We start from the raw sequence: 27,135 nt of genomic DNA on the forward strand, positions 1-27,135 counted from the left end.
ACGGCGACGAAGACGAAGACGAAGTCGAAGTTGAAGGCGAAGGCGAAGGCGAAGGCGAAGGCGAAGATGACGACGACGACTTGAGATCTTCAAATATTTACTCGCAATGCGGACGTCCTTCCGTCGTCGAGTAACGCGCCGATAAACGGCAAGGAGGAGGCCTGTTCGCCTGCCTGCTTCCAGACGGTCCAAACCGCCACCAACAACTTCTGGGTTTGTTTTGTGATTTCATTTTAACTGCACGTGCTAGACGTTCGGAAGAAAGAGAGGGAGAGGGAGAGAGAGAGAGGGAGAGAGAGAGAGAACATTTCGTCATCTGGCGTCAGGGTGCTAAGAGAAAAAGAGAGAGAGAGACGCATTCGCGTCTACATCCTTCCTTTAAAATTCGATCGATCGATCGATCGATCGATATCACCGACAATAAGAAATATTTTAGAAGAGGTGTGCCTATGTAAGATCGCACTTGATAGTATTCCCAACTTGTAGGTTTTCGAAATGTCTTTCATTTCGTGTCATCGCCGTTAGTGCTTTTAAATTAGATTCACATTTATTATCGAGATCAGATTAATTTTGATGATGCATAGTACAAACAGAGTAGAAAGTAACAAGATCAACGATGTCCTTGTGCGAGCACTCGATGATAACCTACGAACGCGTTCGTCCGCGACGTATACTATAAATTAATCGAACGTTTCTATAACGAGACTAATCGTTCTTGGAGAAAGTTAAACGCAAGTTTAATAATTTCTGTGAAAGCAAAAAACAGAGAAAGAAAGAAAAAGAAAGAGAGAGAGAGAGAGATCGCAACGAGAAGACAGTAATCAGAAATGCGTAAAAATTTCGAATGGAACTGCTCTTTGGTATGTTCTCCATCGCGAAATTGCATCCGGTCTCTCATCCGCAAAGTGGAGAAGAGAGAGAGAAGGAGATAGGGATTGAGAAAGAGAGAGAAAGAGAGAAAGAGAAAGAGAGAGCTTTTCGAAGGCGTCGCTGTGACGGAGGAACGCCTAAACGTCTCCTCTTCCTCGTGCCACCCTCTTCGCTTTGGATATTTACATCGGTATATTTAGTCTGCGCCCACACTCATAATAGTTTATGTCCTTTATCGCTCGATGCTTTTGTCAGAGAAAAAGAAAGAGAAAGGGAAAGAGATAGAGAGAGAGAGAGAGAGAGAGAGAGAGAGAGAGAGAGAGAGAGAAGAGAAAAAGAAGGAAAATCGGATGTAAGGAGTACGAGCTTCCAGAACCCGGCCAAGTTCGGATGACGAACGTGTTCTCAAGAAAGTCCTCGCGAATGGCTATGACGTCCGAGCTAATTGAGTTGGACGTGCGAATAAAACGACATTTATTTAGTGAACGGCTCCTCTCGTTTCTTCTTCTTCTTCTTGGAGCTTTCGCGTATATACTAAATGAGCGCATATAGGATATATAGTTGTGCGTGGATATATATTTTGTATGCTTCTCTCTCTTTCTCTCTCTCGTTCTCGAAATAATCCTCGCAAATAAATCGCACGAGGCTTTTCGAGCTTTCTCGTGCTCGAAAAAGGGAAGGTCAAAGTCTTTCTCTCTCTCTCTCTCTCTCTCTCTCTCTCTCTCTCTCTCTCTCTCTCTCTCTCTCTCTCTCTCTCTCTCCCTTTCTCTTTCCATCTTTCTTCTACCGATCGTTAAAATCGTTAAATAAAAAATATCTGACGAACCGTGAAAAAAATGATTAGCACCTCTGAAATCTATTTTCATAAGAAGCTATTTACAAATGGCGTTTCCCGTAAAACCGTTCCACGAGAGAAACGTTTTGCGATCGAAAGCGACAGGACAATGCGATCGAGCCATTCCCATCTAAGATTTTTCCATCTCCCTTATGGCGCACTCATCTTCGACACGATCTTTTCATTGAATGGTAATATCTATTTATCCTGACACGGAGGTATAAAGGATCGACGATATTGGTAGGTATACGAATTAAAGCGTAGAAAGAGACACGCTCGCGAGAATTTATCTCGATGATCTGGTTGGTCGAGCGAACGACGTGTCAACCCTTGAAAAAGGATTATTTCTTTTGGCTTTGCTAGAAGAGGACGAACACGGAGCTTGAGATCTACGGTAATGGGATGGATCGTCATTCTCGCGAGTGCGTTGATATCGTACAAAACGGGCAGAGTTGTCGCGCAATTTGGATAAATAACCGGTACGTCTACATACACACACACACATACATACATATTTACATATACATATACACATATACCTGTATATGTAGGTATATACGTAGTACTTGCTATATACGTGCATACGTGCGCGAGCAAACGGCCGAGTAGTTGCTCTTTGCAGCGAAACCAAATTACCGGATCTTAATGGCTCATTCATACTTGTCGCGATATAACTTAACTCGTGCTTATAAATCAAGGCGCTCGCGCGCAACCTCGAGGAGACCCGTTCTAATTCCTCGTTCCATATGAACGCACGTTTCCGGAGCTTAGAACGTTTGTTTGCTGCTCCCGATAGTATACAAATGAAATAGACCCGTCATACGAGTATGACAGAGAATAGTAAATGATAATGATACCGAAGTACCTTGAGCATAACAAGGCCAAAAAGGAACCTTCGTTTATTTTAGAGCTATTATTTTGAAGGATGTTAAATCCTTAACGATGTCATTCCTTTTCTTTGACTTTTTCTTCTTCTTCTTCTTCTTCTTTTTCTTTTTCTTATACGTTTCAACGACCTCCGATGTGTCTCCTTCGAGTGGCAAACTCTTAAAGAATTATAATGTATTCCCCAATGATTACCGTACGCGATTCTGAATTGTCGCCGGCTCACGCTCGCTCCCTTGCATTCTCCTCTCTCGGAAAAGAGCGACCGAAGCATGCGACCTTCGGGTAAGGCGCGCGATACGGCTACTATACGTTAACCGTCGAGATCGTCCGCTTAAGTGGTATTTATTAGAAGGATCGCTCGGTCGAGATAAACGACGAAAGTTTCTATTTAAAAGAAAGAAAGAAAGAAAGAAAGAACGAATGAACGAAGGAAACTAGCTAAGGACGGAGAAGGGAAAAAAAACAATATGATATTTTTTCTATCTCTCTCTCTTTCTCTCTCTCTCTCTCTCTCTCTCTCTCTCTCTCTCTCTCTCTCTCTCTCTCTCTCTCTCTCTCTCTTTCCGTCTCTTTCCGTCTCGTCAAAGTAACGAAGGATAAGCGAGTTCTGGAGCGCTATTGATAGAACCCCATGGACTATGGGTTCTTGAGGGAAAAACTGTTTTTTCCTGAAATATGTAAAAGTGCCTAGCCACCGACTTAAAACCTAAAAATAAAAACGAGCCTCGTCTTTTCGTTTCTCAAGGAACTCTATCTAGTTTCTTTGTATATATAACACGCACACGTACACCCACATACCTATATACATACATACATACATACATACATACATACATATATATATATATATATATATATATATATATATATATATATATATATATTAACAGAGGGACACGAAAAGTCACATTAATATCCACGTCCATGATCGCGTCTGGAGGGCTGCATAGAGTGGAACCGAAAACGGAAGCCCTATTTATTTATGGGTGTTACACCCCTGAAACTAAAGTAGGGTGTCGGGCACGCGCCATCGAGGTAACCTTCCTCTTGCCTTCTTTCTTCTTCCACCCTCGTTTTGACTTTCTCCCTTCCTCGTCTTCACCCTGGTGAGTATTATCTCTCTCTCTCTCTCTCTCTCTCTCTCTCTCTCTCTCTTTTTCTTTCTCTCGTTTACGCACGCGTGTCGAGCGTTCTTTCTTTCCTCTTTATCCACCCACCTTTCGAGACACTCGTACACACAGACACAGACGTACACGCAAACACACAAAAACGTGTGAGTCTGCGCCCGTGCTTGCATACATATACATACACACAAACACGAACACATATACGTTCCAACCCTCGAGAACGTATCACAATGAACGCGAACTAACAGAAACCTCGACGTACACTATCCACCTACACTTAATCCCGCTTTACCTTCATAACCTTTGGCCAGTCCAAGCTAAAACCAAATGCGATTAACGACGTTCACCCTTCGAAATGAGACGACTTTATATGTACCAACATGTACGTACGTACATGTTCATATATACATGAATATGTAGAATATTTCATTATCGATAAGATAATTAATTCTTAAAATATGGGTATTCAAAAATCTAAAAGTAGATCACGCGTTTCTCAAATCCGTGGATTTTCGTAGCTACGTTCGAAATATTGAATTCTATTAAATAAAAAGGGAAAAGAGAAAGGTGGGAGAGACGTAGGGATCAAGACAAATTGAATTTTGACCATTATGCTTTCGCATAAGGTCCGACAAAGAGAGAGTCACGTAAGAGCGAAGACAAAAAGGATTGATTTTTAGGTGCGTCGTTCACAAAAGCGACCAAACGAATGTCATGAGGGCCACGTCGAACGAGCAGATAACCGATGCTCTGGTATTGTGTCGTTTGCGACGGCGTGGGCAGATTGTCAGAGAGAGAAAGAGAGAGAGAGAGAGAGAGAGAGAGAGAGAGAGAGAAGGAAAGAAGGTGAGGGTGAAGGAAAGAGAATGTAAGAGAGAAAGAGAGAGAGAGAGAAAGTGAGAACACGTGCAGCTGCGGGGGTGTCTGCTCTTTCGAGACAGCTGCATGTGCGGGAGGATCCGGCTGACCATCGGTAGAAAAGGATAGAAAAAAACAGACGGAGTAAGAGAGAGAGAGAGAGAGAGAGAAAGAGAGAGCTGACCATTGGCTCTCTTGGAGCATTGTCCATCGTCGTTGAAGCCGCCCGTGCCCATTAGAAGAACGCAGGGTCGCCAATTCCCATTGACAGAGTCCTTCGGGCTTTTCACCATTATTCCCCATTATTCTCGATCTCGTTCCTTTTCCACCAGCTAGTACCCCAGCTTCTATCCTCCTCCGCTACAGGATATTCGTCGTTATCCGCGTATTCGGCCATAGGACAAGATCGACGCGGAATATTTGATAAGCTTTAATAAAAATATAAAATAATGCGTGTAAGGTATTATACGAATGGGATCGTTGGAAGTCACGAATCCTATTGGAAGGGTAACGTTCAAGCTTACCCTTGTGTCGCCATAATCAACGCCCACGCTTGTCGTACGTTCATTATTATTGTATTACTATAATGTACTCGAAATCGGCCATTGTGACGCATGTACGTACATACGCGACGACGTATCGAAAGGAAAGCCGTAGGTATACACGATTGGAGATTTATTCGTCTTATTCGAGTGGTAAGTCGAGCCACGTTTGAATCGACTCGGTTGTTTCGTACCGTTAGAGAACCTACTATAATTAACTCAACTTAGTATCTTCGAACAAAGAAATGTTTCGAACGTTATAAATATTGTAATGATAGCATCGACGTAACGACAAGATTCAATTTCATCATAACGAAATTCACGGGGCATTAAAAAGATTATTTCGTTGTAACGTTATATTTTATTTAAGAGCGCGTATAAATAAATGAAAGTAAAGGTACGTTTGGAAATAACGATAGATCGTTAAAACTCGTTCGTTATCGTGGAATATCGTTAAAAAGAGATTTGACATTCCATCGCAAATCAATCGTAGTAAATCGAACGAAAATTAATCATGCGTGTTAAGCCGAATGTACCTTAGCTAGGTAAGATAAATTTACGAGTATAAATCCGTGAGGAGTTCGATGAAGAGTTCACGGGTGTTAACACGCCGTGGCGAAACGCGCAATAATGAAAACTCACGGCCGGGGATCGAGCTGATTCTGTACCCGGCTCTCTTAAAGACGAGTCGCATTTTGCTTTTGAAGAGATGCCACTAACTCGTTCTCACTCCTGCCTAAGAGTGTCTCCCTTCTCTTCCCCTCTCCTTTCCTTTCCTCTTCTCTTCTCTTCTCTTCTTTTTTCTTTTCTCCTCTTCTCTTCTCTTTCTTTCGACTTTAGATTCGAGTCGTAAGAAGATGCTTATTAAAAGGGGACCCCGGAGGCCCCGATTCTTTTTTATGGGACGGTTTTTACGACGACAGCCGCAAACCGTGCCGTAATAATCGTAATAATCATCGTGGCAAATAACGAAGTGCCGAGAAGATGTCCGTGGAATGGAGAGCGCGAGATAGGAGGTCGACGAGAGCGGTGTCAGAGGTGGAACAAGAAGAAGATAAAAAAGAAAAAAAAAGGAAAGAAAAAGAGAAAAGAAATCGTAAGGGTGCGCGTGTTAACACGTTTGCTATGACATGTGTACGTAGGGACTCGATTTTCATTGGTAGTTATACTCCATTAACGATTAAAGTTTATACGTTTGTTAGTAATTCTATAAAAGAAGAGTACGTGATTTGTTTAAGAAAAGTAATAAAAGAAAAATAAGGAGAAGAAGAAAGCAGATATTAAAAACAAGATCAGACGTTTGCAAGCCAACGTGAAATTTCTCGAAGAGAAATGATAATCGAAGACGAATCGTCCCGGATCAAGGTAATCTTTATCCGTAATAGAAAGCTATCCTCAACGAAGTGCTGGATCCTCGAAAGTACTTCGTTGCATGGCGAAACACGCGAACATTGTTCCGGGCGCAACTTAAACGGCGTTTGACCAAAGGGTCAATCTGGCGGCACTAATGCACTACCAGCTCATGCCTATATAATAGACTACCTAAGTAACTGCATTGAGAATCGGCCATTGGTATTGTCCGCTATTTACGAGGTGTACAGATAAGATTGTGAATCGCATATGCATGCGAATGGCTCTTTCTCTCTCTCTCTCTCCCTCTCTCTCCCTCTCCATTTCCCTTTCTCTTTCTTTCTTTATCTCTCACTAGTACGATTCATTTCCACTTCTTCGAAACGATCAAGTTCACGGAACACGATGTTACAACGATATATGGTAATTAACGAGCTCTCGGATCGTCCATGCATTTTGATCATTTCCATTTTCGAACTAAACAACCGTGAAATCTTAAATTCCGATTTCTTTTATCGCGCCTAAAATCGATCCAGCGGCTTTGCCGTTATTTTCTTCTTTTTTTGTCTTATCTTTTCCTCTTTTTTTTTCTGGCCTGTTTACACGGGATTCTCTCCGCGATAAAAAAAAAAAGAGAGAGAGAGAGAGAAGGAAAAAAAAGAAGAAATTTCTTTTCGATCGAACAAATTCGCAATTCTTTCGATCGATCATCTCCGAACGATGATATTTCTCTTTCGGTAATACACGTATGATGTACGGATATGCGTGAGCTTTCCGAAGAGAGAAAGAGTAGGGCTACGTCGTTTATGACGGACGCTGAACGAGCAATTAAATTGTTTCCGCGGGCTAAGATTACTACGGTCAACGATCCGGCCATTATTTCCATAGAGGCTGTTAACCTTTCACCTTTCGAAGGCCGACCTACCCGCCTGCGATAGATCCGAATAAATTGTTTTCGCAACGATCGGCTACCTCTTCCAGACCCAAAACCTTTTCAGAAGAATTTATCTTATTCCATTTAAACACTTTTACCAAATAAATTGCCCTAACAAAATAACCAACTATTAGCTAACTGTAAATAATTACAAACGTTTGTAGAAACCTTATCATTAACGTTATTATATGTATCTCTACGTTCGCTGATAGTCAAAGTTTAGCATATTTAATTAACAAAATGGACTAATTAACATTGCACGTGACAGTGACTACCAACATTAACGGACGAAAAGATATAACAACGCGTTGTCATCGATGAACAAAAGCGTTAATGATCACGTCCAAGGAAAGAGATGCGACTTTCGATGCTTATAAGATTCTTTCGTTGAACAAGCGAGAGAAAGAGGGGGGGTAGGGGGCGGAGGAAGGAAGGAAGGAAGGAAGGAAGGAAGGAAGGAAGGAAAGATGGTGAAGGAGAAGAAAGAGGCGGACGAACGCTTCGTGGAATGTCAGCGTCGAGTCGTAACATGAAATAACGTCGCCGCGGTAAGATCTCCATAAAGTACGAAACAAAGAGGTGCAATGGGGATCGCTCGTGGAAGAAGCTCGAACATATTCTCCGATGGTCCTCGGGATTACAAATAACGATAAATATCCGCGGTGCCGAGATGCTCGGGGCAGGTAACATTAAAACCCTCTCACACTCCGTGTTGTACCCGTGAATTGGTGTAGCGAAGGGATATCCCACGGGCAAGTTCGCGCGAGAGGAACGATCATGATTCCGGCCGGAGCAGAGATAAGGGCTTCGCGTATGACATGCCCGAGCTCCCTCCTCGCCTCGCTCCTCCAGCCCTAAGCTCCATTGGCCGGCCTACAAGCCGGCGTCCCTCTCTCTCTCTCTCTCTCTCTTTCTCTCTCTATCTCTCCCTCTCTCTCTTTTTCTTTCTTTCTCTCTCTCTGAGGGAAATACTTCTAACTTGGAATCCATAGCATGCTTGCTTGTGTTGCCCGTGCTTGTACCGAAGGAACCGAGTCGGTGCGATCGAGCATCGATCGACCTTCTTTATTCATTTGCAAACGAATAAATAAATGCCTTGGGACGCCGGGCACATAGGAGGTTTTCTCTTTCTTTCTTTCTTTCTTTCTTTCTGTCTCTCTGTCTCTCTCTCTCTCTCTCTCTCTTTCTCTCAGTGCGTCGATAAGATAGGACCATGTAAATCCGCAGGTTACTTAACAGATCGCCGAAGGATCTTGGAACGCGAACCACCCACCCACCGAAAGAACTCTTTCTCTTTGTATCCCTCCTCTCTCTCTCTTTCTTTCCCTTCATGGCCAATACTTTATTACACGGTACTTACCGAGCGCTTTCTTTTTCGTCTCTCTCTGTTCCGCCGCCGCCGCCGCCGCCACCTAACCCCTCCCAGCCTTTTCGGCCCAAAGATAGGAAAGCTCTCGAAACACGTTCTCTGTTAGGCTTGTCGATCGAGCAAAAGAACGCGCGCTTTTCAATCACTCCACCGTGCTCGTACATCGAACACCTCACTTCTTCTCCTCTCCAAGTCCCTTTGCATCATGGAGAGCGTTTAAAGCTAACAGCAACGATAAAATCACGATTGGAGTTTACCTATGCTACATTCTACTCTACCTGGAAATTTTTATCTAGTTCCTAACAGATAGCTAAATCCCTCGATGAGTCTATGAAGAATGTACGTATATACGTATATGTATATATATATGTGTATGTGTATATGTGTACACGTATGTATATATACATAGTTTATATAATATATATATTTCCCGTAACGATCAATCGACTCCTCAAGAACAAAGAAAGCCGTCCGATCGAAAAGCCAGCATCGTTCTCGATTACAAATATGGCAATCGCAATGGAGGGAGGCCTCCATCTTGCAGTTTAGCGTCTACCAGAAGATAGATTAACCGCGTGTAACCACGGCCACGTACCACCTCCTCTTCCTCCTCTTCCTCCACCTCTTCATCCACAGTACCGGCCCTTTGCTTCGAGCCTCCCCCGCAAGAAGCCGCGTGCACAAAAGTATAATATCTACTCTCTATCCTATGCCCTTTCTCCGCTCGCTGGAGAACCTTCCGCTAACTCGCGCCAACTCCCTCCAGCTCGTTCCGGCTCCCTACCTTGACGTCCGCGAGGCTCGCCGAGGGCGCCAGTGGAGGGGAAGTTGGCGTGCAGCGAGCTCGTGGGAGGGGTGGTAGTGCCTAGCGGTGGTGGTGCTGGCAGTGGTGGTGGTGGTGGTGGTGGTGCTTCATTACACGCTACCAACACCTCGCCTCGGTAATAATACGTGCATTCGCTCAACGAGAAAGTGTGCATTCGCATGCACGCGATACGCCGCAAGAAGAGTATATGCAGAGAGCGAGCAAGAAAGCGTATTAGGTATGTAGGCATTCCGTACGATCGCGAACGAAAGAGGGCGGTCCGAGGAGACAGGTGCGAGCCAATCGCGAGCCGCCACGTGCAAATTCCCTCGGTGAGCTTCTTTCTCTCCTCACTCCCTTTTCACTTTTCTATATCTATATCTCTCTTCTCTCTCTCTCTCTCTCTCTCTCTCTCTCTCTCTCTCTCTCTCTCTCTCTCTCTCTCTTTCTTTCTTTCTTTCTTTCTCTCTGTCTTACCCTTTCCTTTTCCACCTTCGTCTTCTACCTTCGGTTCCCTCCTTTTCCCTTTCTTCCTCTTCCTTTTATTACTACTACTACTACCACTATTATTACTACTACTATCATTACTATTACTACTACTACCCTTTTCTCCCTCTACCCCCTCCTACCCCTTCCTTCAGCCTTTCCCCTTCATCTTTACTCGCCACTGCTAACTTATTTAAACAAGACTCGACCCCGTCACTACGAATACGAATCCCTTTTGTATTCAGCACGAATGCGCCGTGACTCGTCGCGACTCGAAACTAACGAGAGCAACGACCCCCGCGGCCGATCCTTCAGTCATTGCTTTTATCGACCAGCCCCCACGACCTTGCACTCGTAAGAACGCAACGAAATGGACCACCCTACTTGTATAGTACTACTCTCGCCATAAGCGCTATGTGTTCTATCGTCTTGCTTGACCGACGAGATATTTTTCCAAGAACAGAAAAAAAGAAAAAAGGAAGAAAGGAAAAAAGGAGAAAAAGGGAAAAAAAGGGAAAAAAGAAACGTAACACAGGTTCAAGTCAAAAAGTAGGATAAAACGAGAAGAAAGACGTCTTTCCGTTCACAATAGATCCCAAACCAGATACAAGCCGCCCCCCTTTTTTTTTCTTTCTCTTTCTCTTCTTTGAGAAAGTCAATAGATCGTCTATCACCGGCCGTCTCAGGCAAATTCGTAGTTTCTTAGCGGTTAAATGTATGTGAGTCCTGGAACAGGAAGCACTTCGGACAAGCTGTTGCTGCCGCCGAGACGGTCTACGTGAAATATGACTTCCGACCCATTATCGCATTGTTGCCCATTCGCGGACACCCGACGAGAGTCAGTAAGTTGTATAGGTCTGTTAAATTTCTACGAGTGAAAGAAAGACGAAGACAGACAGACAGGCAGACAGACAGACAGACAGACAGACAGACAGACAGAGAGAGACAGACAGAGAGAGAGAGAGAGAAAAAAAGAAAACCAGAGAGAATAGAATCCTACTAAGTGTTTCGCTTTTGAGAAGAATCCATCTTACGAGTTTATGATTTACGTCGTAGTAAATCGTTTCTCGACCTATTTGCCGAATTCCATTGTCGAGATTACATAAACGACAGAAGGCCGAGCTACCTGCAACAGTCTACCTTTTCTCTGGATCATTATAAGATCCTTCGAAGAAATTCTTAAAAGAAAAGATAAAGAATTCTGATATAATACTTGGTCGAATAGAATGACCATTACAATTTCGATTATTATCGCGTACGAAAATGACGTGAAACGGGTCAAACGGGAGAAGTTAAAGCTAAAGATCGAGGCTCGGAAGCCTTAGGAAGTGCCGATGTTCGCACTCGATAACACTTAATCGCGTTAATGCTATTTCGCACGGGAAACGGATAAGCCGGCGACGTCCTACCTAGTTATGATCCCCGGTTGGCTTATCGCAAGGCTACGATAGGAGGTGACTACATAACCAAGTCCGAGGAATCGCGTAAAATCGCGTGGGTGTCAGATCGTAGCTCGGAGAAACAGAGAAGGATAGAAGGCGAGGAGAAAAGAGGAAAGAAAAAAGGTGGGGAGAGAGAGGGAAAGAGACGGAGAGAGGGAGAGGGAGAGGGGGAGAAAGAGAGGGAGAGGAAGAGAGAGAGAAAGAGAAAGTCAACAAAGTACGGAATCGTGTGGGTGTTAAAGCGAGGGTGCATCGAGCACGGCCAGATAATAATTAATAACTCGTCGGTGAGTGGCTAACGCAAGCGCCGCCCCTTTTCCCCTGATTTATGAACCGCACCGCCTCCCTGTCATAACCGAAGCAACGTCGCCGATAGCTTGGTGTGTCTGCTGCTGCCTCCACTTGTGACGATGGTGGTGGTGGTGGTGGTGATGCCGGTGGTAGTGGTGGTAGTGCCGTTGCCGCTGCCGCCGTCGCTGCTGTTGCTGCTGCTGCTGCTTCTGCTGCTGCTGCTGCTGCTGCTGCTGCTAGCGATGGTGGTGGTGGTGATGGTGGTGGTGGTGGTGGTGGTGGTGGTGGTGGTGGTGGTGGTGGTGGTGGTGGTGGTGGTGGTGGTGGTGGTGGTCGTGGTGGTGGTGGTGGTGGTGGTGGTGGTGGTGGTGGTGGAAACTCGCGCGGATAGTGGGACGCCACGATCGCTGGCGATCCCAAGAACGGTGGTGGGGATGAGGTTGCCGGCGTACAGTGGTATTGCGCGATCCTACCTATGCCCAGCCTGCTTCTTTACCGAGCGATCAGTCGGTTTTCGTCCTTGCTGGATGACACCGGTCGGAACAAGCCGTCGTGCGTTCGATCGTTACTAGTACGCGGAACTTCCCCCACTACGTTTTCCTTTGCTTCTCTTCTCTTCTTTTCTCTTCTCTTCTCTTCTTTGCTTTTCTCTTCTCTTCTCTTCTCTTCTCTTCTTTTCGCCTCTTCTCTCCTCAATCACGGATCTCGCCGCGAGTTGGCGCTCTCTACGCGGAGAGTAACGCTGCATAAGTATATAGAAGAAGAAAAGAGAGAGAAAATCCACCTACGCGCGAAGAGACGTTAACTTTATTCTTGGGCCGACACGAAGCGCGAGATATCGTCTCGCTCGCACGAATGCCGACCGGAGGTGAATAGTGACGGCGGCGGCGGTGGCGGCGGTGGCGGCGGCAGTGGTGGAGGAGGAGGAGGAGGAAGAGGAGGAGGAGGAGGAGGAGGAAGAGAAGGTGGGGGAGGAGGAGGAAGGATTGTTGGCAGAGACGTGGAATTGTAAAAGAGGAGAGTGTTCTTCTTCGAACGTCATGCAGCTCATGCGATGGAGCATAACGCGTCGCCTGGAGTGTCGAGGCATTAGGCAATCTCAGGAGAAAAGCTGCCAACCAACGACAAGGATTTATTCCAGCCGATCCTCCGGTACGAATCGCTTTCGACGAAACCGAGAGAAACGCTCCATTCCGAGGGAGTGCGTTATTCTTTTGCCTTTTCTTTTCACGTGGCGATCTCCCTGGGTGTCCAATTGGAAAGTGTTTGAAAACTCGCGCAGCACTTCTTTTACTTTCGTTGAACGAACACGTGAGTCGCTTTGGAACGTGGACAGCAATGTGCTAACGTTTATCTCGAATTTCTCTTTTATCGTTTCTCATTCTCCTCTTTCGAAATATCAAAAACATCGAGTTCGTCATAATAGTGCTCGAATATATAATTACGCGTTCGACCAAACCTCTCGATCGTTAAGATTCGATTTGAACGGTACAAAACCGATCCTACATCTACAACCATCGACGAGGAGAATAGCAATCGTGCGATTTCCATTTTTCATTATTTGCATGGAAGGTCGGCGATCGTTGTTGGCTTGGTTATTGTTAGTACGAAATGGTGTGAGATTAATCGTGAGCTTCACCCTTCTCGCGAAGAATACTAATGAGCACGCTTTTACATTTTTTTATCATTGACACAAATGGCAAACGGCCCTCGGCCACACGACCGTTCGTAAAAGTTTCTCCGTTTTGCGATCGCTCCGCTCTCTAAAGAGCGAATAACGATACCAATCGATCGTTCCTTTCGAACGACGTCGAAACGAACGTCGAAACGAACGTCGAAACGAACCACGAACCACGTTCTCTCCGTTTCGAACTCGCACTCGACGTGTTCGCGATAAAAGACGACGATTCCCCGACGTGCTCGAGAAAATATTTATCTACTTCATTTGACATGCTATCACGGTTGCAATGTACGTCCTGAATATAATATGAAACCACGAGTTATCGTTTTCTTCTGTCCTTGATGGTCGCTCGCTCGTGAAGTGAAATTTGAAAAAACGGCGGCCTTTGACTATTACTCTTGTCCGTAGTTTAGCGAAAGATTTATCAAAACTAATATCTTTCGAGAAGAACGATCGAGGGAAAAGAGATGATCGCGTGGATTAAGGGAATCCCATCGTCTTTCTGTTGCAGGAGAGGAAAATGACTTCATATCGGACGGCGAGGAGAGTGGCGGCGGTGGAGGAGGAGGAGACGAAGCGGTTGATCTTACAGCGGCTCGAACTCATCACGGAGATGAGGATGAGAAGGATCAAGAGGATCCTTTGGAGGAAGACGAGGAAGGCGTCGACGAGCAAGACGAACAAGACGAGGACGAAGAAGGCTCGCGAAAGCAAATGCACCATCGGCAGGACGCGGAGAACAATAACAATTTCGTCGAGGGTGGAGCGAGCAGCGGGATCTTTCCACCGGCTGGTACTAGTCACGTCACACTCGAAGCCCTTCAAAATACGAAAGTGGCCGTCGCTCAATTCGCGGCCACTGCACTCGCCGGTGGGGCGGACAGCGAGGCAGCTCTACAGGACTTGGCCCTCTTGCAAAGTACGCTCTACACGCTTCAACATCAGCAGGTTTTTCAATTGCAGCTGATAAGTCAGCTGCAACAACAATTATCCATTACTCATGGCCAATCCGTGCCACAATCGTCGACGACCGAGCCGCCCAATAGCAAGGAAGCATCGCCGTCTCCTGTCCTGCATCCGAAGGCATTGTCTACATTGACCTCGCCACCTTCCTGTCGATCACCCAGCAGTAGCAGCCATCGTCAACAAAGCTCGCCGGCGCCGGCAACGCCGAATCTACCCCAAGAACGGCCTACGCCTAGCAGCAGCGCTTCTCCTCTGAATCTACCGCTGCAAGCTACTACGCCTAACGTCTCCTCGAGCATACCAACGACGAGTAACAACAGTAGCAATCTAGCGTTGTCCCATCAGATGCCACCGCTGTGCTCGATAAGCTCGTCCTTGGCGTCCTCGATAATAACCAATACGGATCCACCGCCGCTTCACGAACCGAACACCCTGGAAATGCTACAGAAACGAGCGCAAGAGGTGCTGGACAATGCCAGCCAAGGACTACTGGCTAATAACCTCGCCGACGAGCTCGCCTTCAGGGGTGGCAAAGGTTCTCGGCTCTCGCCTTACGACTCTAAATCAGGTGGCAGCCGGGGAGAACATTTCTTCAAGCACCGATGTCGCTACTGCGGCAAGGTTTTCGGCAGCGACTCGGCCCTACAGATCCACATACGATCCCATACAGGTGAGCGACCCTTTAAATGCAACGTCTGCGGCAGCCGATTCACCACGAAGGGAAACCTGAAGGTCCACTTCCAGAGACACACGGCTAAATTTCCGCACGTTAAAATGAACCCAAATCCCGTCCCCGAGCATCTCGACAAGTATCATCCGCCTCTCCTTCAGCAGATAGCCTCGGGTCAGAGGCCGATGCCGTCTCCGCCACCTCCGCCTCCTTCGCATCACCCCTCGTTTCATCCAGCGGCTACGGCCCACGGATTTCTTCCTCCTCAGCCACCTCTGCCACTCAGTCTCGCCTTGCCCGGAATGCCACCCCTTTACCGGTCTCCCATTATTAATCATCGCGACGACCAAGAGCTACCGGAGAACTTGAGTAAACCCAACGTAACCACGGTACCGACGGCCACCTCGCCCCTCTCCCCGGCTGCTCTCTCCAACTCCCACCATTCCTCCTTCCACGATAATCATCAACAACAGCAGCAAAAGCAACAGCTCGAGCAAGAGGAAATCAAAATGGAACAGCGTTCGCCTCTTCAAGAACAATACCCGCAACGACCGACTAGTAGAGACGGTACCGATAGAATAACGCCGAAGAAAGAACCCGAGGACACCGAGGAACCGGTGGAAGAGGAGACCGAAGATTTTGAAGAAACGACAAGGCGATATCTCGCTTCGCCGCCTTCTTCGGCTAACCCACCCTCGCAACCTCAAACCTATGAGGACTGTAGTATGGACAGCAAGATAAGTGGCAGATTGGAGGCCGATGGTGACATGGAGGTGGACGAGGAGACCGAGGAACAACCGGAGAATCTTTCTAGTCGAGGAACGGCCGGTCGTTTGCCTCAACAAATCGTCGCATATCCCGGAGCATCGCCGGCCAGCAGCAGCGCGAGCAGCGGAAGCGTTCAAACGTCCTTCGCCGGGATTTTATTCCCTGGGCCACCTGCTCATCACCAAATACCACATCACACCGTCGCGAACGCGAGCGTCACGCCGACCGTCTCGGCGCCCGAGATGATCGTCGACCCTGCCAAGGATCCGGCGATATATTCCAGTCTCCTACCGAGACCCGGGAGCAACGACAATTCCTGGGAGAGTTTGATCGAAATAACGAAAACGTCGGAAACGTCGAAATTGCAACAATTGGTCGATAATATCGAGCACAAGCTGACCGATCCGAATCAATGCGTCATTTGTCACAGAGTACTCTCTTGCAAGAGCGCCCTGCAAATGCATTATAGAACGCATACGGGAGAACGTCCGTTCAAGTGTAAAATTTGCGGGCGAGCTTTTACCACGAAGGGCAACCTCAAAACCCACATGGGTGTGCACCGCGCGAAGCCACAGCTTCGAGTGTTTCACCAATGTCCCGTTTGTCATAAGAAGTTCACGAACGCGCTCGTGCTACAGCAGCACATACGTCTGCACACGGGCGAGCCTACCGATCTCAGTCTGGAACAGATACAGGCGGACGAAGTGAACGAGTTTCCCCCTGGCTATTCGCATCACCCATTAGCCTCTTTCCTACCTCAAGGATTTCCACCGATACATCCGACGAGCGCGGGTTTCTCCCTAGGATTTCCACCCTCCCGACAGCCTACCATAGAACGACAACACCAGAAAAACGACATGGACGTTAAGGAGGAACCTCAGCAGCAACAGCATCAACAACAACAGCAACAGCAACATCAATTGCTTCATCATCAGCAACAGCAGCAGCAGCAACAGCAGCAGAGATACATGGAAGAACACAACGAGGAAGTGGAAGAGCAAGAAGACGAAGAGGAAGATCGCAGGGAGGACGACGAAAGGTGCGAGGTCAATCGCGATAGGTGTATCCCGGACACCGAGGAGGAACAGGATCACGAGAACGAGGAAAGCGAACAAAAAGAAATCTCTCTATCTACCTTCTCGACCTCTTTGGCTGCTTTGGAGAATCAAGTGCGAACGATCACGACCACGGCGACCGGCACGGCCTCGAACGTCGCGAGATCGCCTTCCTATCATCGTTACAACGGCAGCGACAAGAGCAATAGCCCTCCCACCGGTGGGGCACCCCTCGATCTCACCCCTCGAGCCTCGTCGACGCCAGCCTCGGTATCATCCGCAGCGACGCCGCCACCCCAGACGACACCCCATCACGCGCATCCTTTCGGAATGTTCGCAGGCCTCTTGCAGACGGTCTCCTCCTCGCCTTCCACCAGCACCATGGGATCCTCCTCCAGCATAAACAGTGTCACTTCGATGAATACCGTCGCTCCTGGCAGCGGTGCCAGTGGTCCACTAGCCTCCCTCACAACATCGGCAGTCCTCGCTGCCACGTCGACCTACAATCCGCTCGGCCTAGCTGTCGGAGGGCCAGCAGGTAGGCGCTGCTAGCATCAGGACGAGCTGCAGTTCCTGCTACACCTTCCTTCTCTCATCCGATTATCGATTTTTCTCATCTTTCTTTCTTACGACAGTTGCTCTTCCCCGTTGCCAAGAATCCTTTGCTTTTTATCTTTTTCTATCTCTTTTTTTCTTTCACTTTCTCTCTCTCTCTCTCTCTCTCTCTCTCTCTCTCTCTCTCTCTCTCTCTCTCTCTCTCTGTCTATCTATCTATCTATCTATCTATCTGTCTATCTATCTATCTTTCACTTTTGATCTTTGTCTCTCTTTCGAAATTCCTTTTTATCTCTTTCTCTCGTTGCTTGACCAATACCCAACACCCACTCCTAATTCATCATCAATGCCCGTTGTGGTGTAGCCGGACCTAGCACTCATACCGTCCGTTATAACTCACTATAACTTCGTCGAGGTGTCTAGCTCCATTTTCGATCATACTTTTGCAACTTCCAGTTCTCTGTGTTTCTGACGTATCATCCCAACACGCCCTTGATATTTTCGAGAAAAGCCGCGATACTACGACGATCTCGCGTTCTTGAATGGAGACAGATCGGATTTGCATCATTGTACTTGAATACAACGGTTTTTTTTTAGGTTTTAGTTCTCGCAATGGATATTATCGATATTTGGAAATTTCTTGCTGAGTTAACGCCTAATACTTCATATGTATTTCATTAAATAAACAATATGTTACAATATACAGTCGTATTCACAATATTCACCCTACTCCTTCTGAATGTTCCAAGTATAAAACGATTATTCAAATATCATAATCATCATTGCAACGTTCTATTGTAAATTGAATTCTTATAATAGCAATTCGATTAAATTCACAGCACGATTCCTTTCGATAGCGAGTCACTCGCGCTGCATTTTACAAAGCATTCGATAACAATATTTCCACGTACAAACGTGTATAAATTACGATACGTAAGATAAGAGACGCGTAGTTTGCTTTAACGAAAGAGTCAAGAAATATAAAGGAATATCTAAATGTATATATAAAAACAAGTAAAAAGAAAATATATATAAAAATGTGTGTGTACATATATATATATATATATATAAAAGAAATACAAAAAAAAATAAATAAGGAAAGAAAGAAAAAAAGAAAACAAATAAAAAGCCAAAAGAATAACTAAACCGATGTCGATGTTAAACAGTAAAATTTGTTCCAGTACGTGGAAACACTACGTGTAATATCTGCTACAAGACATTTGCGTGCAACTCTGCTCTGGAGATTCATTATCGAAGTCACACGAAGGAGCGGCCTTTTAAATGCAGCATATGCGACCGAGGATTTTCGACGAAGGTAATTCTTTTCCGTCTCAAAACGACGAGCTTCGCTCCTTTATCCGACGTTTTTCAGAAACGAATCGATAGAGTACGATCGCGATAATAAAAATATAAAAAGCTTGGAATCGAGTTGAACGCTTAGCTAGCTTTGGAACGTTTGGAAATTGGATCAGGCCATTATTGTACGATACTTTCAGAATGCTGGATCGGACGTATGCTCCTCGTGCGCGGAGCAACGAAAGCCCTTTACCATAAAGGGCACTCCACAAACGAATAACCGATATCAGAGCGAGGAGAGAAGAACGTCGACTAGCGGAAACGAGGAGAAACCCAAACGCAGGCGGCGGAGGCCTGAGGAACGGAAGAACCGGGGGCGGACCGGGACCGGAGGGGGGCGGGGGCTGACGTCTATCTATTCAACCGTCCGCCTGCCCCCGCTGATGCCACCCGCCCTCGGACTTCTCACCTCGGACCACGTCTTCCTGGTAAGGGACTCCAGCATCCACAGGCTTCATCCAATGTCGACATTAACGCTCCAAAGTGAGTTCACTTAGTCGATTGAGCTGGATACAAACGTAAAAAAAAAAAAAGCAAAATGAAAAAAAAAAAGAATCTATTCTACAACAGGACAAATTTTTGTGGTCATTTTCTTGTTCTGCTCCAGCTCATTCAACCGGGTGAACGCACCCATTAAATTAAGCTATAGTAAAAGTTTAACTATCGTCGGGAACTACCTCCATACAATAGCGAGTGAAAAGATTAAAGTTTATCGATAATAAAGAAAACAAAACTATTCTAATTTTCCTAACGTTAAGAGATTTAAAGAAAGTTTCGATTCTAATTCGCAGGGCAACATGAAACAACACATGCTGACACACAAAATACGCGATATGCCACCCCACCTCTTCACCGATGCGAAACAACAACACCAACAACAAAGCCAGGACCACGAGAGTTCTAGGAGTCCTATGTGCAGCGACGATTTGAGTTTACCACCTCCACCTCCACCCCCGCCACCACCACCACCGGTACCACCGACGTCAATCGAGTCGGCAGTACCAATGAAGAGATCTCCACCCGAGGGTGATCTTCCGGCACCAAAGAGACCACCCAGTAAGTGGTTTTTCTATTTAAATTCAAGGGAAATCAATCCGCTTCTTCATCGAGCGCATTCTTAACTCTCTAAGCTTTACGCTGTAGTCTCAATAACATCGCTAATTCACTACCGCAACTAGCTTTCTTTTTTGCACGCCTTGCATCCTCTCATCTTTTGCTTTCTTTCGTATTTACGAAAATGTCAAATTCTAAGTGTATTTCCTAAATATTCTTCGAGGTTTATTCGAAACGCGTTGCTTCGTCAATCGCTCAATTTTCTTCGATAAAAGTACGAAAGTTGAAAACTCGTAGAAAAGGAAAAAAGAAAGATAAAAGAAAAAAAGAAAGAAAGAAAGAAAAGAGAAAAAAGAAAGAAAAAACAAAAAAAAAAGGAAAAAGAGAGAAAATAACGTCGACTATCACGAAGCAATAATCGAACGGCCACCTGAGCGAAACTGTGTGTATATGTTTGCAGGCGTGCCGAGTAAACACTTGTGCCAGATTTGCAATAAGAATTTCTCATCATCTTCGGCGCTCCAGATCCATATGAGAACTCATACTGGCGACAAACCATTCCGATGCACCGTCTGCCAGAAGGCCTTCACCACCAAGGGTAACTTAAAGGTATAGATATGAAACAATAAAATGTCTCACTCTATATCTCTCTCTCTCTCTCTCTCTCTCTCTCTCTCTCTCTCTCTCTCTAATTCCTTTCATACCTCTCTCTCTCTCTCTCTGTCTCATAATATCCTCAGCTCCAAAAACTTTTCATTAAACCGGCTAGCCGCTATTGCTTTTCTACTAACGCCAATACATAACATACGATCTCGCAAGCTCGATGATAGACTAGCGCTAAAAATGACAAAAAAAAAATATAAATACCAGTCGGACGTCAAACTGATGTTGGCTCTCTCTCTTGTTATTTCGATGCAGGTACACATGGGAACCCATATGTGGACCAACGGGGCCTCGCGGCGAGGACGACGCATGTCGTTGGATCTGCCACCTCTGCCCATCACTCCCAAGGACTCGGAGTTCCTCCAGCGACGGCCGGATCTCTTCTATCCCTATCTACCCGCGCCATTCCTTAACGGAGTACAGCAAAAGGTGAGTCCCAACGTGAAGGCGCTGACGGCAACTTTTAGAAAAAAAAAAAAAATGACAAATTTTATCGTTATTGATTTGTTCATCCTTCTTTGCCACCCTTCCTTCTACCCCTCTTTCTCCCTATTCGCTTTGATTCGTTCGTCTCATTATACGGTATCGTTGAAAGTATCGTCAGATCGATGGATATTTCGATAATCGATACTGTTAACGATCAATTATTTCTTTCACCTTGATTTGTAGGTAATTGCGCCCGACCAAAGTTAACCGAAAGGCATAAACGTTAACTTTACAGCTGAACGAGATATCGGTGATCCAAAGTAACAACGGTTTGCCAGCACACTCGGTAGGCGCGGCAAAGTACGCAGGACTATTTGGTTCCGTGTACAGTGGAAACGGAGGAGGCTTCCCTGGGGACAAACAACCGATGGCGCCAACTAGCAACGGGCCCTTGGTCGACGGCAAGCCAGCCATACCAACTGGCTCGATGCTTTTCCAAACGCCATCGCCGTCTCATTCGCCGGGTACACCGTCCTCTAACAGTGGAAATCAAAATTCGGCGAGTGTTCCGTCGTGGACGACGAGCACCGGCGACCCTCTTCAACATCATTTCGACAGAGAGCCACCAAGTAGAACAGAGAACGCAGCTACACCACCTACGGCGAGATTACCGCCACCTTCGGCCCCAAGAGGCGAAGGACTCGCCGCGTGAACCTCGACATATCCTTGGATTTTCTTGCAAAATCCGTAACTCGCTATTTATGTACAGTATAGAAATAATAATAAACAAAACAAAAAAGAGAAAAGAGAAAAATAAAAAAAAGAGATAAGCAGGAGGAGAAGAGATCGGACCTTCGCTAAGTCCCGACCGGACCCACGGACTGGCTCATCCACGAAAATTGGAGTTTACGATTTATCCTCCGTCCCCGAGTGACATAAAAGGAAGTGACCATAACGACACGAGAGAAGCAACGCGACCAACGTCGAACGTTTTCCCGTGACTAACGAGCTCTAAAAGGAGCCTGTGCATTTTTTTTATTATTATGATTATTATTAATCTCGGGACTCAAACGGACTACAGCGCCGCTCCCGCCGTCGTCATTTCTTCGAGTGAGCCGAATATCGGAAGAACGGTTTGTCCGGTACCACTGTTCCCTTTATTTCTATCTTTATTTTATCAATGTTCCAAGACTCAAAGAACATCAAATGTTCTTTCGTGTTATTTTCCTACCTAATAGATATCGATAATTAATGTATAAATGAATGATAACGAGATCTATGTTTTCTTCTCTCTCTCTCTCTCTCTCTCTCTCTATCTCTCTTTCTCTCTCGACATATCCATAACTCTATATTATACGGTGGTGCTACGGATAAGCAAATGACGACATCATGTTCCTATTATAACACTAGTCTTAACGCGTAGAAGTGATCGATAGATAAATCGATTCGATATTTGACTGCTTCCGGATAGCTTAGGGGACAAAAATCATCCGAAGTCATCGACTCCGGAAAAAAATCACGAAACCGGCCCGTTTCGCGTTACTCCTTGCTCTTTTTAAGTAATACCTATCCACACACACACACACACACACACACACACACACACACACACACACAGAGGCTGACAGCCAAACATATACATAAATGAATACATCACATCTGTGTGCTCGAAATACGCGCGATCGGGTCCTCTAAGAATTCGTTGATAACGTCGAACCGTTTCGGGGTGAGGGGTTCAAAGAAGAACGCGATGCCTAGACTGAGCTCGACTACTTTGGCCGATTAATGAAATCAATAATTACGGACAAGGTGTGAGCCAAAAGACATGTGGTGTCACGTCAACTTGAAATTCCCTGAACTCTGACCGTCCATTCGCGACAGTGATGGTCACCTCACTTAGGATTATCTAAACTATTCTATAAATATATACATAAAATGTATACATATAAATCTATATACATATATATATATTCATATATATATATATATATATATATATATATATATAAATATACACATATATATAAGAATAAAAAAATCATTGTATTCGAGCGAAGGGGCGTGAATGTGCGAGTTGTATACACTTGGAGAGCACGCGTCAAACTTCCCCTTTTTAAAGAAAAGGGAAAAAAAAAAGAGGCAAACTTGAGAGAAAGATAAAAGAATGCGTGTGCGTGAGTACGTGTGCAAGAATGAGTGAAAAAATAATGGCTCATGCGGAAAAAGTATACATATATATATATATATACATATATATATATACACACATATATAAATATATATATATATGTTTATATATACATATATATGTGTAGGTGTAATTTAGAGGCGGGCCCGGCAGCGCCCCTCGCTGTGATATGAGAGGAGCAGCCTGCAATCACTAAACCAATGTACTTATACCTTGTATTATAGTATTATAAAAGAATAATAATAAACTAATTATTATATCGTCATTTACTCGTGCGCACGAAAGAAGGAGAAGGAAAAGATGAGAGCTTGAGCTCTCATTCTAAACGCCGTGCATAAAGTCTCGTCGTGTCTCTCATTCTAATTAATTAACGCGCTACCGCTATCGATAGAACGCCCAATCTTCCGCTGCAATAGAATTCTCATCGCCGTGTAAAACAACGTCTCCTTTCGCGTCAAACACTCGCATATACATACTTACATAAATCAATACATGCATACGTATACGTAAAAATAAATTCACACGTATGTATACGTACAATACATACATACATACATACATACATGCATACATATATACATACATACATACATACGGAAAAAACAAACACGTACACGAGAATCGGTGTTTCTCCGGCTATGCGTTACTCAACTAACGATTTTCGTGTTGAACAGTATTTTATATATAGATGGATATATACGTAAAGATATTTACCGTTTTCAAATCGTCCGAGTCTTCCACGGTTCTAAAGAAAATTAACTTCTAACGTTCTTTTGTAAAACTAATGCTGTCATCACGGATGACGACAACGTATGGACGAATTATACTTATTGTATATTATTATATAAATTCATTAATTTATTCTTCAAGCGTGTTATATATACACGATGTATATTCGTTGCTAAGAGAATTTATAATTCGCAGGAAGTCGAATATGTAATAAATTTTTGTTTCTCGTTCGGTACATGTATATGTGTGTGTATATATATATGTGTGTGTATATACACACGGTCTCATTACTATTTAAAAATCATATAAATCATCTCTAACTATCGATAATATATATATATATATATATATATATATATATATATATATCATCGCATCTTTATAAAACTGATTTTCGTTTCAAACATTTATCGCGCAAATTTCAAAACCCGCAAAACTCTTAAACAAAGACGAGAGAGAGATACAAGTGTGTGTCAGTTAACTCTATACCCAATATAATATAAATAATGTCAAAATTATGAATAATGTCGAAAATATCGAACATAATTATATAGTACGAAATATAAACTATAGAATACGTTCTCTAAATGTAATTATGATTTCATCTTCGTTTTACACTGTTTTTACAAGCAAGTACATAATTCGTACTCCCCGAAATAAGAACAAATGCGTTCGCTTTTTATACGTTTGTTAAGCATTCATATGAGAACTAAATTAAAATTTATAAAATATCAGAATTTCTATTTATGTAACTGCGGAAATCGAATAATACAATGAATGATATTAACGATTCGTAAATTTATAGAATCACTATCTCTAAATATTTATTTGAATACCTAAATTATTCTGCATATCGACAATGGAAATATAAATAATTATTATTAACAGGAATTCTGATATAGAAATGGTTTTATCGAATTAATGGAAAAATGTTTTTTGAATCGAAAAAATTTTGCGACCTTTGTCTAAGCCGTGATGCCTGTATCATCCGAATATAACATCTTGCTAAATGTATCCTTTAACACGTTGAATATTATAATATATTATCGGAGACGTCTAGAGTATTATTTATTTATAAAAATTTGCAAGGTTAATAATCGAAGGGAGAATAAAATCTAGTCAAAAAAAATATATATATATACGATACTAAATTGAAAAAAAAAAAAAAAGAAAGAAAGAATGAAAGGTATCGAAAGATATGGAAATATCGATTGATAGAAAATTCAACGTGTTAAAGTAAATTGATAAGTATTGAAATATTAACGACGTATTGTAGAAAATCGAGCATACGGAACTAACACGAAAATTATACTTTGCAAAATTATCGTTTAACTATTTATAACCACGCCGATAGAAATTTTCTTTTAGTTATAACTTTCTGTTATCGTTTTCAACGTCAAAATTTCTTTAACACGAAAATCGTTAAACGTAATGCATCAGCGTTACATATGAATGTAAATAATCGTTAAGAAGCAAAAACCTAGAAGAGAAAATCGAAATACTTTGAAAAGAGCAGTGTCGGATCGTAGCTCTTTTACGAAAATCAACTGGGATTATAATTATAATTAAGTATAGCGTAATCGGGTATAAAGAAAAAAATAAAATAAAATAAAATATAAAATAAAATATGAAATAAAATAAAGCAACACTCTTTGGATAACGCGTTAGAGCGTAAGGTCCGAATTTTTCATAATATAAGTAATTTCGATGTGTACCTAAAAATACATGTCGTGATATGTGTCGCATAAGTCGTTCTCAGGTGTGAATAATGAACAAGTTCTCCGATGTGGACGGATAGAGAAGGCCGCCATGAGAAATCATCGTCCTGCCGTGAGCCTCGTGAAATTGTCCAAAAATTATTGCTTACGACTTCGGGTTTCTGTAAATATTGTATAATCCATGTATAAACATTTCTCTAGCTATAAAACGTATCACTGTAGTCAGACACGTTACGAATCATTATAACTATATCACTTCAATAATAAACCATTATTATGAGACGAAGGTAGATAATGTGCTTTATAAACTATTCCTTAATCTAAACGACGTCTAAGTGAATCTTCTAAAAATCTAACTACGGTGAGTAATTCTGACATTACGCGGAACTGTATCGCGATAAGAACGAACTCTTTTTTCTCGCCATTATCCTTCCAAACTTTTACTAATATCGTGTATAGAATATCTACATTCTTGCTGGTAATATCGGAAATTTAGATATCCACTGATGCTTTTGGCAAGTATTCGATAAATCGATAATCTACCGTCGATAAAAAAAGGACCTACTTGATCAACTAATATTTCAAATCATTTATACGAGCCTTTTTTATTTATAACTAACGATATAACTACAAGATATTTCGCATTCTAAAGTAAAAATCGTATATGCTAAATAAATCCTATAATCAATGAACGATAAATGAAACAATTCTAAATTATCCTATTATGTTTATATCTCGTACGACATTATCGGCGATGCATTAAAAGCTCATAGTGACAATTTCTCTAAAAAAAAAATATAGTTAAAAATGATTGGTTATAAAAACGAAAAGACAAATTTTTAAATCCTTAGAAAAATATTAAATAATCTTTAGCAAAAGTAAAGAAATTAATACAATTATTAAACACTTTCGTTTCTATTTAATTTAATCAAGTTAGAAAACATTAGCTCGGTAAAGTTTATATAAATTTATTAAAAAAAAATATATATATAACAATATAAGCAATACAGATTCCCTAAATCTGACCATATAGAAATTACAGAGACCCTCCTCTTTCGAATAAAAAGCTTCGTTTCCCTCTATGTCCACAAACCTAACAAATATAAAACTGTTTATCGAGTAAACAATTATAATTCAATTGAATTGTTAAAAACTACTTGTTAAAAGTTAATATCTATTCGCGCTAACATTCGTTGAAAACAAAGACAATAAATGAAAATTTCTAAAGTCTTTCCGAACGACATAACATTCGCAACGATCAACTAACAGATTCATAAATTTCATAAAGAATCTAATGACAGAAAAAGAGAGAGAGAGAGAGAGAGAGAGAGAGAGAGAGAGAGAGAGAAAGAGAGAAATCAAGAGGAAGAGAGAAAAGGAGATCAAAAAAGAGAGAAAGAGAGGGAGAGAGTGAGAGAAAGAGAGAAATCAAGAGGAAGAGAGAAAAAGAGATCAAGAAAGAGAGAAAGAGAAAAAGAGAGAGAGGGAAATGAAAGATGATTTAAAGCTC

The 27,135-nt window shown here is 43.3% G+C and overlaps 1 protein-coding gene and 1 long non-coding RNA gene across 8 annotated transcripts in view; one reads left to right on the top strand and one right to left on the bottom strand.

The window, feature by feature from the left end:
• Positions 1-25,911, top strand: part of LOC127065401 (homeotic protein spalt-major-like) — a 61,729-nt gene extending 35,818 nt beyond the window's left edge. The window contains exons 1-8 of one of the 6 annotated variants that reach the window (XM_050997685.1): positions 12,176-12,949; positions 13,990-17,475; positions 18,674-18,807; positions 18,989-19,276; positions 19,640-19,904; positions 20,362-20,510; positions 20,820-20,993; positions 21,286-25,911. In XM_050997685.1, coding sequence (XP_050853642.1) covers positions 12,838-12,949; positions 13,990-17,475; positions 18,674-18,807; positions 18,989-19,276; positions 19,640-19,904; positions 20,362-20,510; positions 20,820-20,993; positions 21,286-21,702 — 5,025 coding nt within the window. In that variant the 5' untranslated portion in view covers positions 12,176-12,837 and the 3' untranslated portion in view covers positions 21,703-25,911. The other 5 variants (XM_050997712.1, XM_050997694.1, XM_050997702.1 and 2 more) reach the window with 5 other exon arrangements.
• The window catches only part of LOC127065568 (uncharacterized), a 53,512-nt gene that overhangs the window by 21,282 nt on the left and 5,095 nt on the right, over positions 1-27,135 (bottom strand). For both annotated transcript variants that reach the window (XR_007782130.1, XR_007782129.1), the window contains exon 2: positions 20,769-21,024. This is a non-coding gene — a long non-coding RNA (uncharacterized LOC127065568). The remainder of the gene's footprint in view (positions 1-20,768; positions 21,025-27,135) is intronic.

This window comes from Vespula vulgaris, chromosome 1 (assembly GCF_905475345.1).
Source record: "Vespula vulgaris chromosome 1, iyVesVulg1.1, whole genome shotgun sequence".
Taxonomy (NCBI): Eukaryota; Metazoa; Arthropoda; class Insecta; order Hymenoptera; family Vespidae; genus Vespula; species Vespula vulgaris.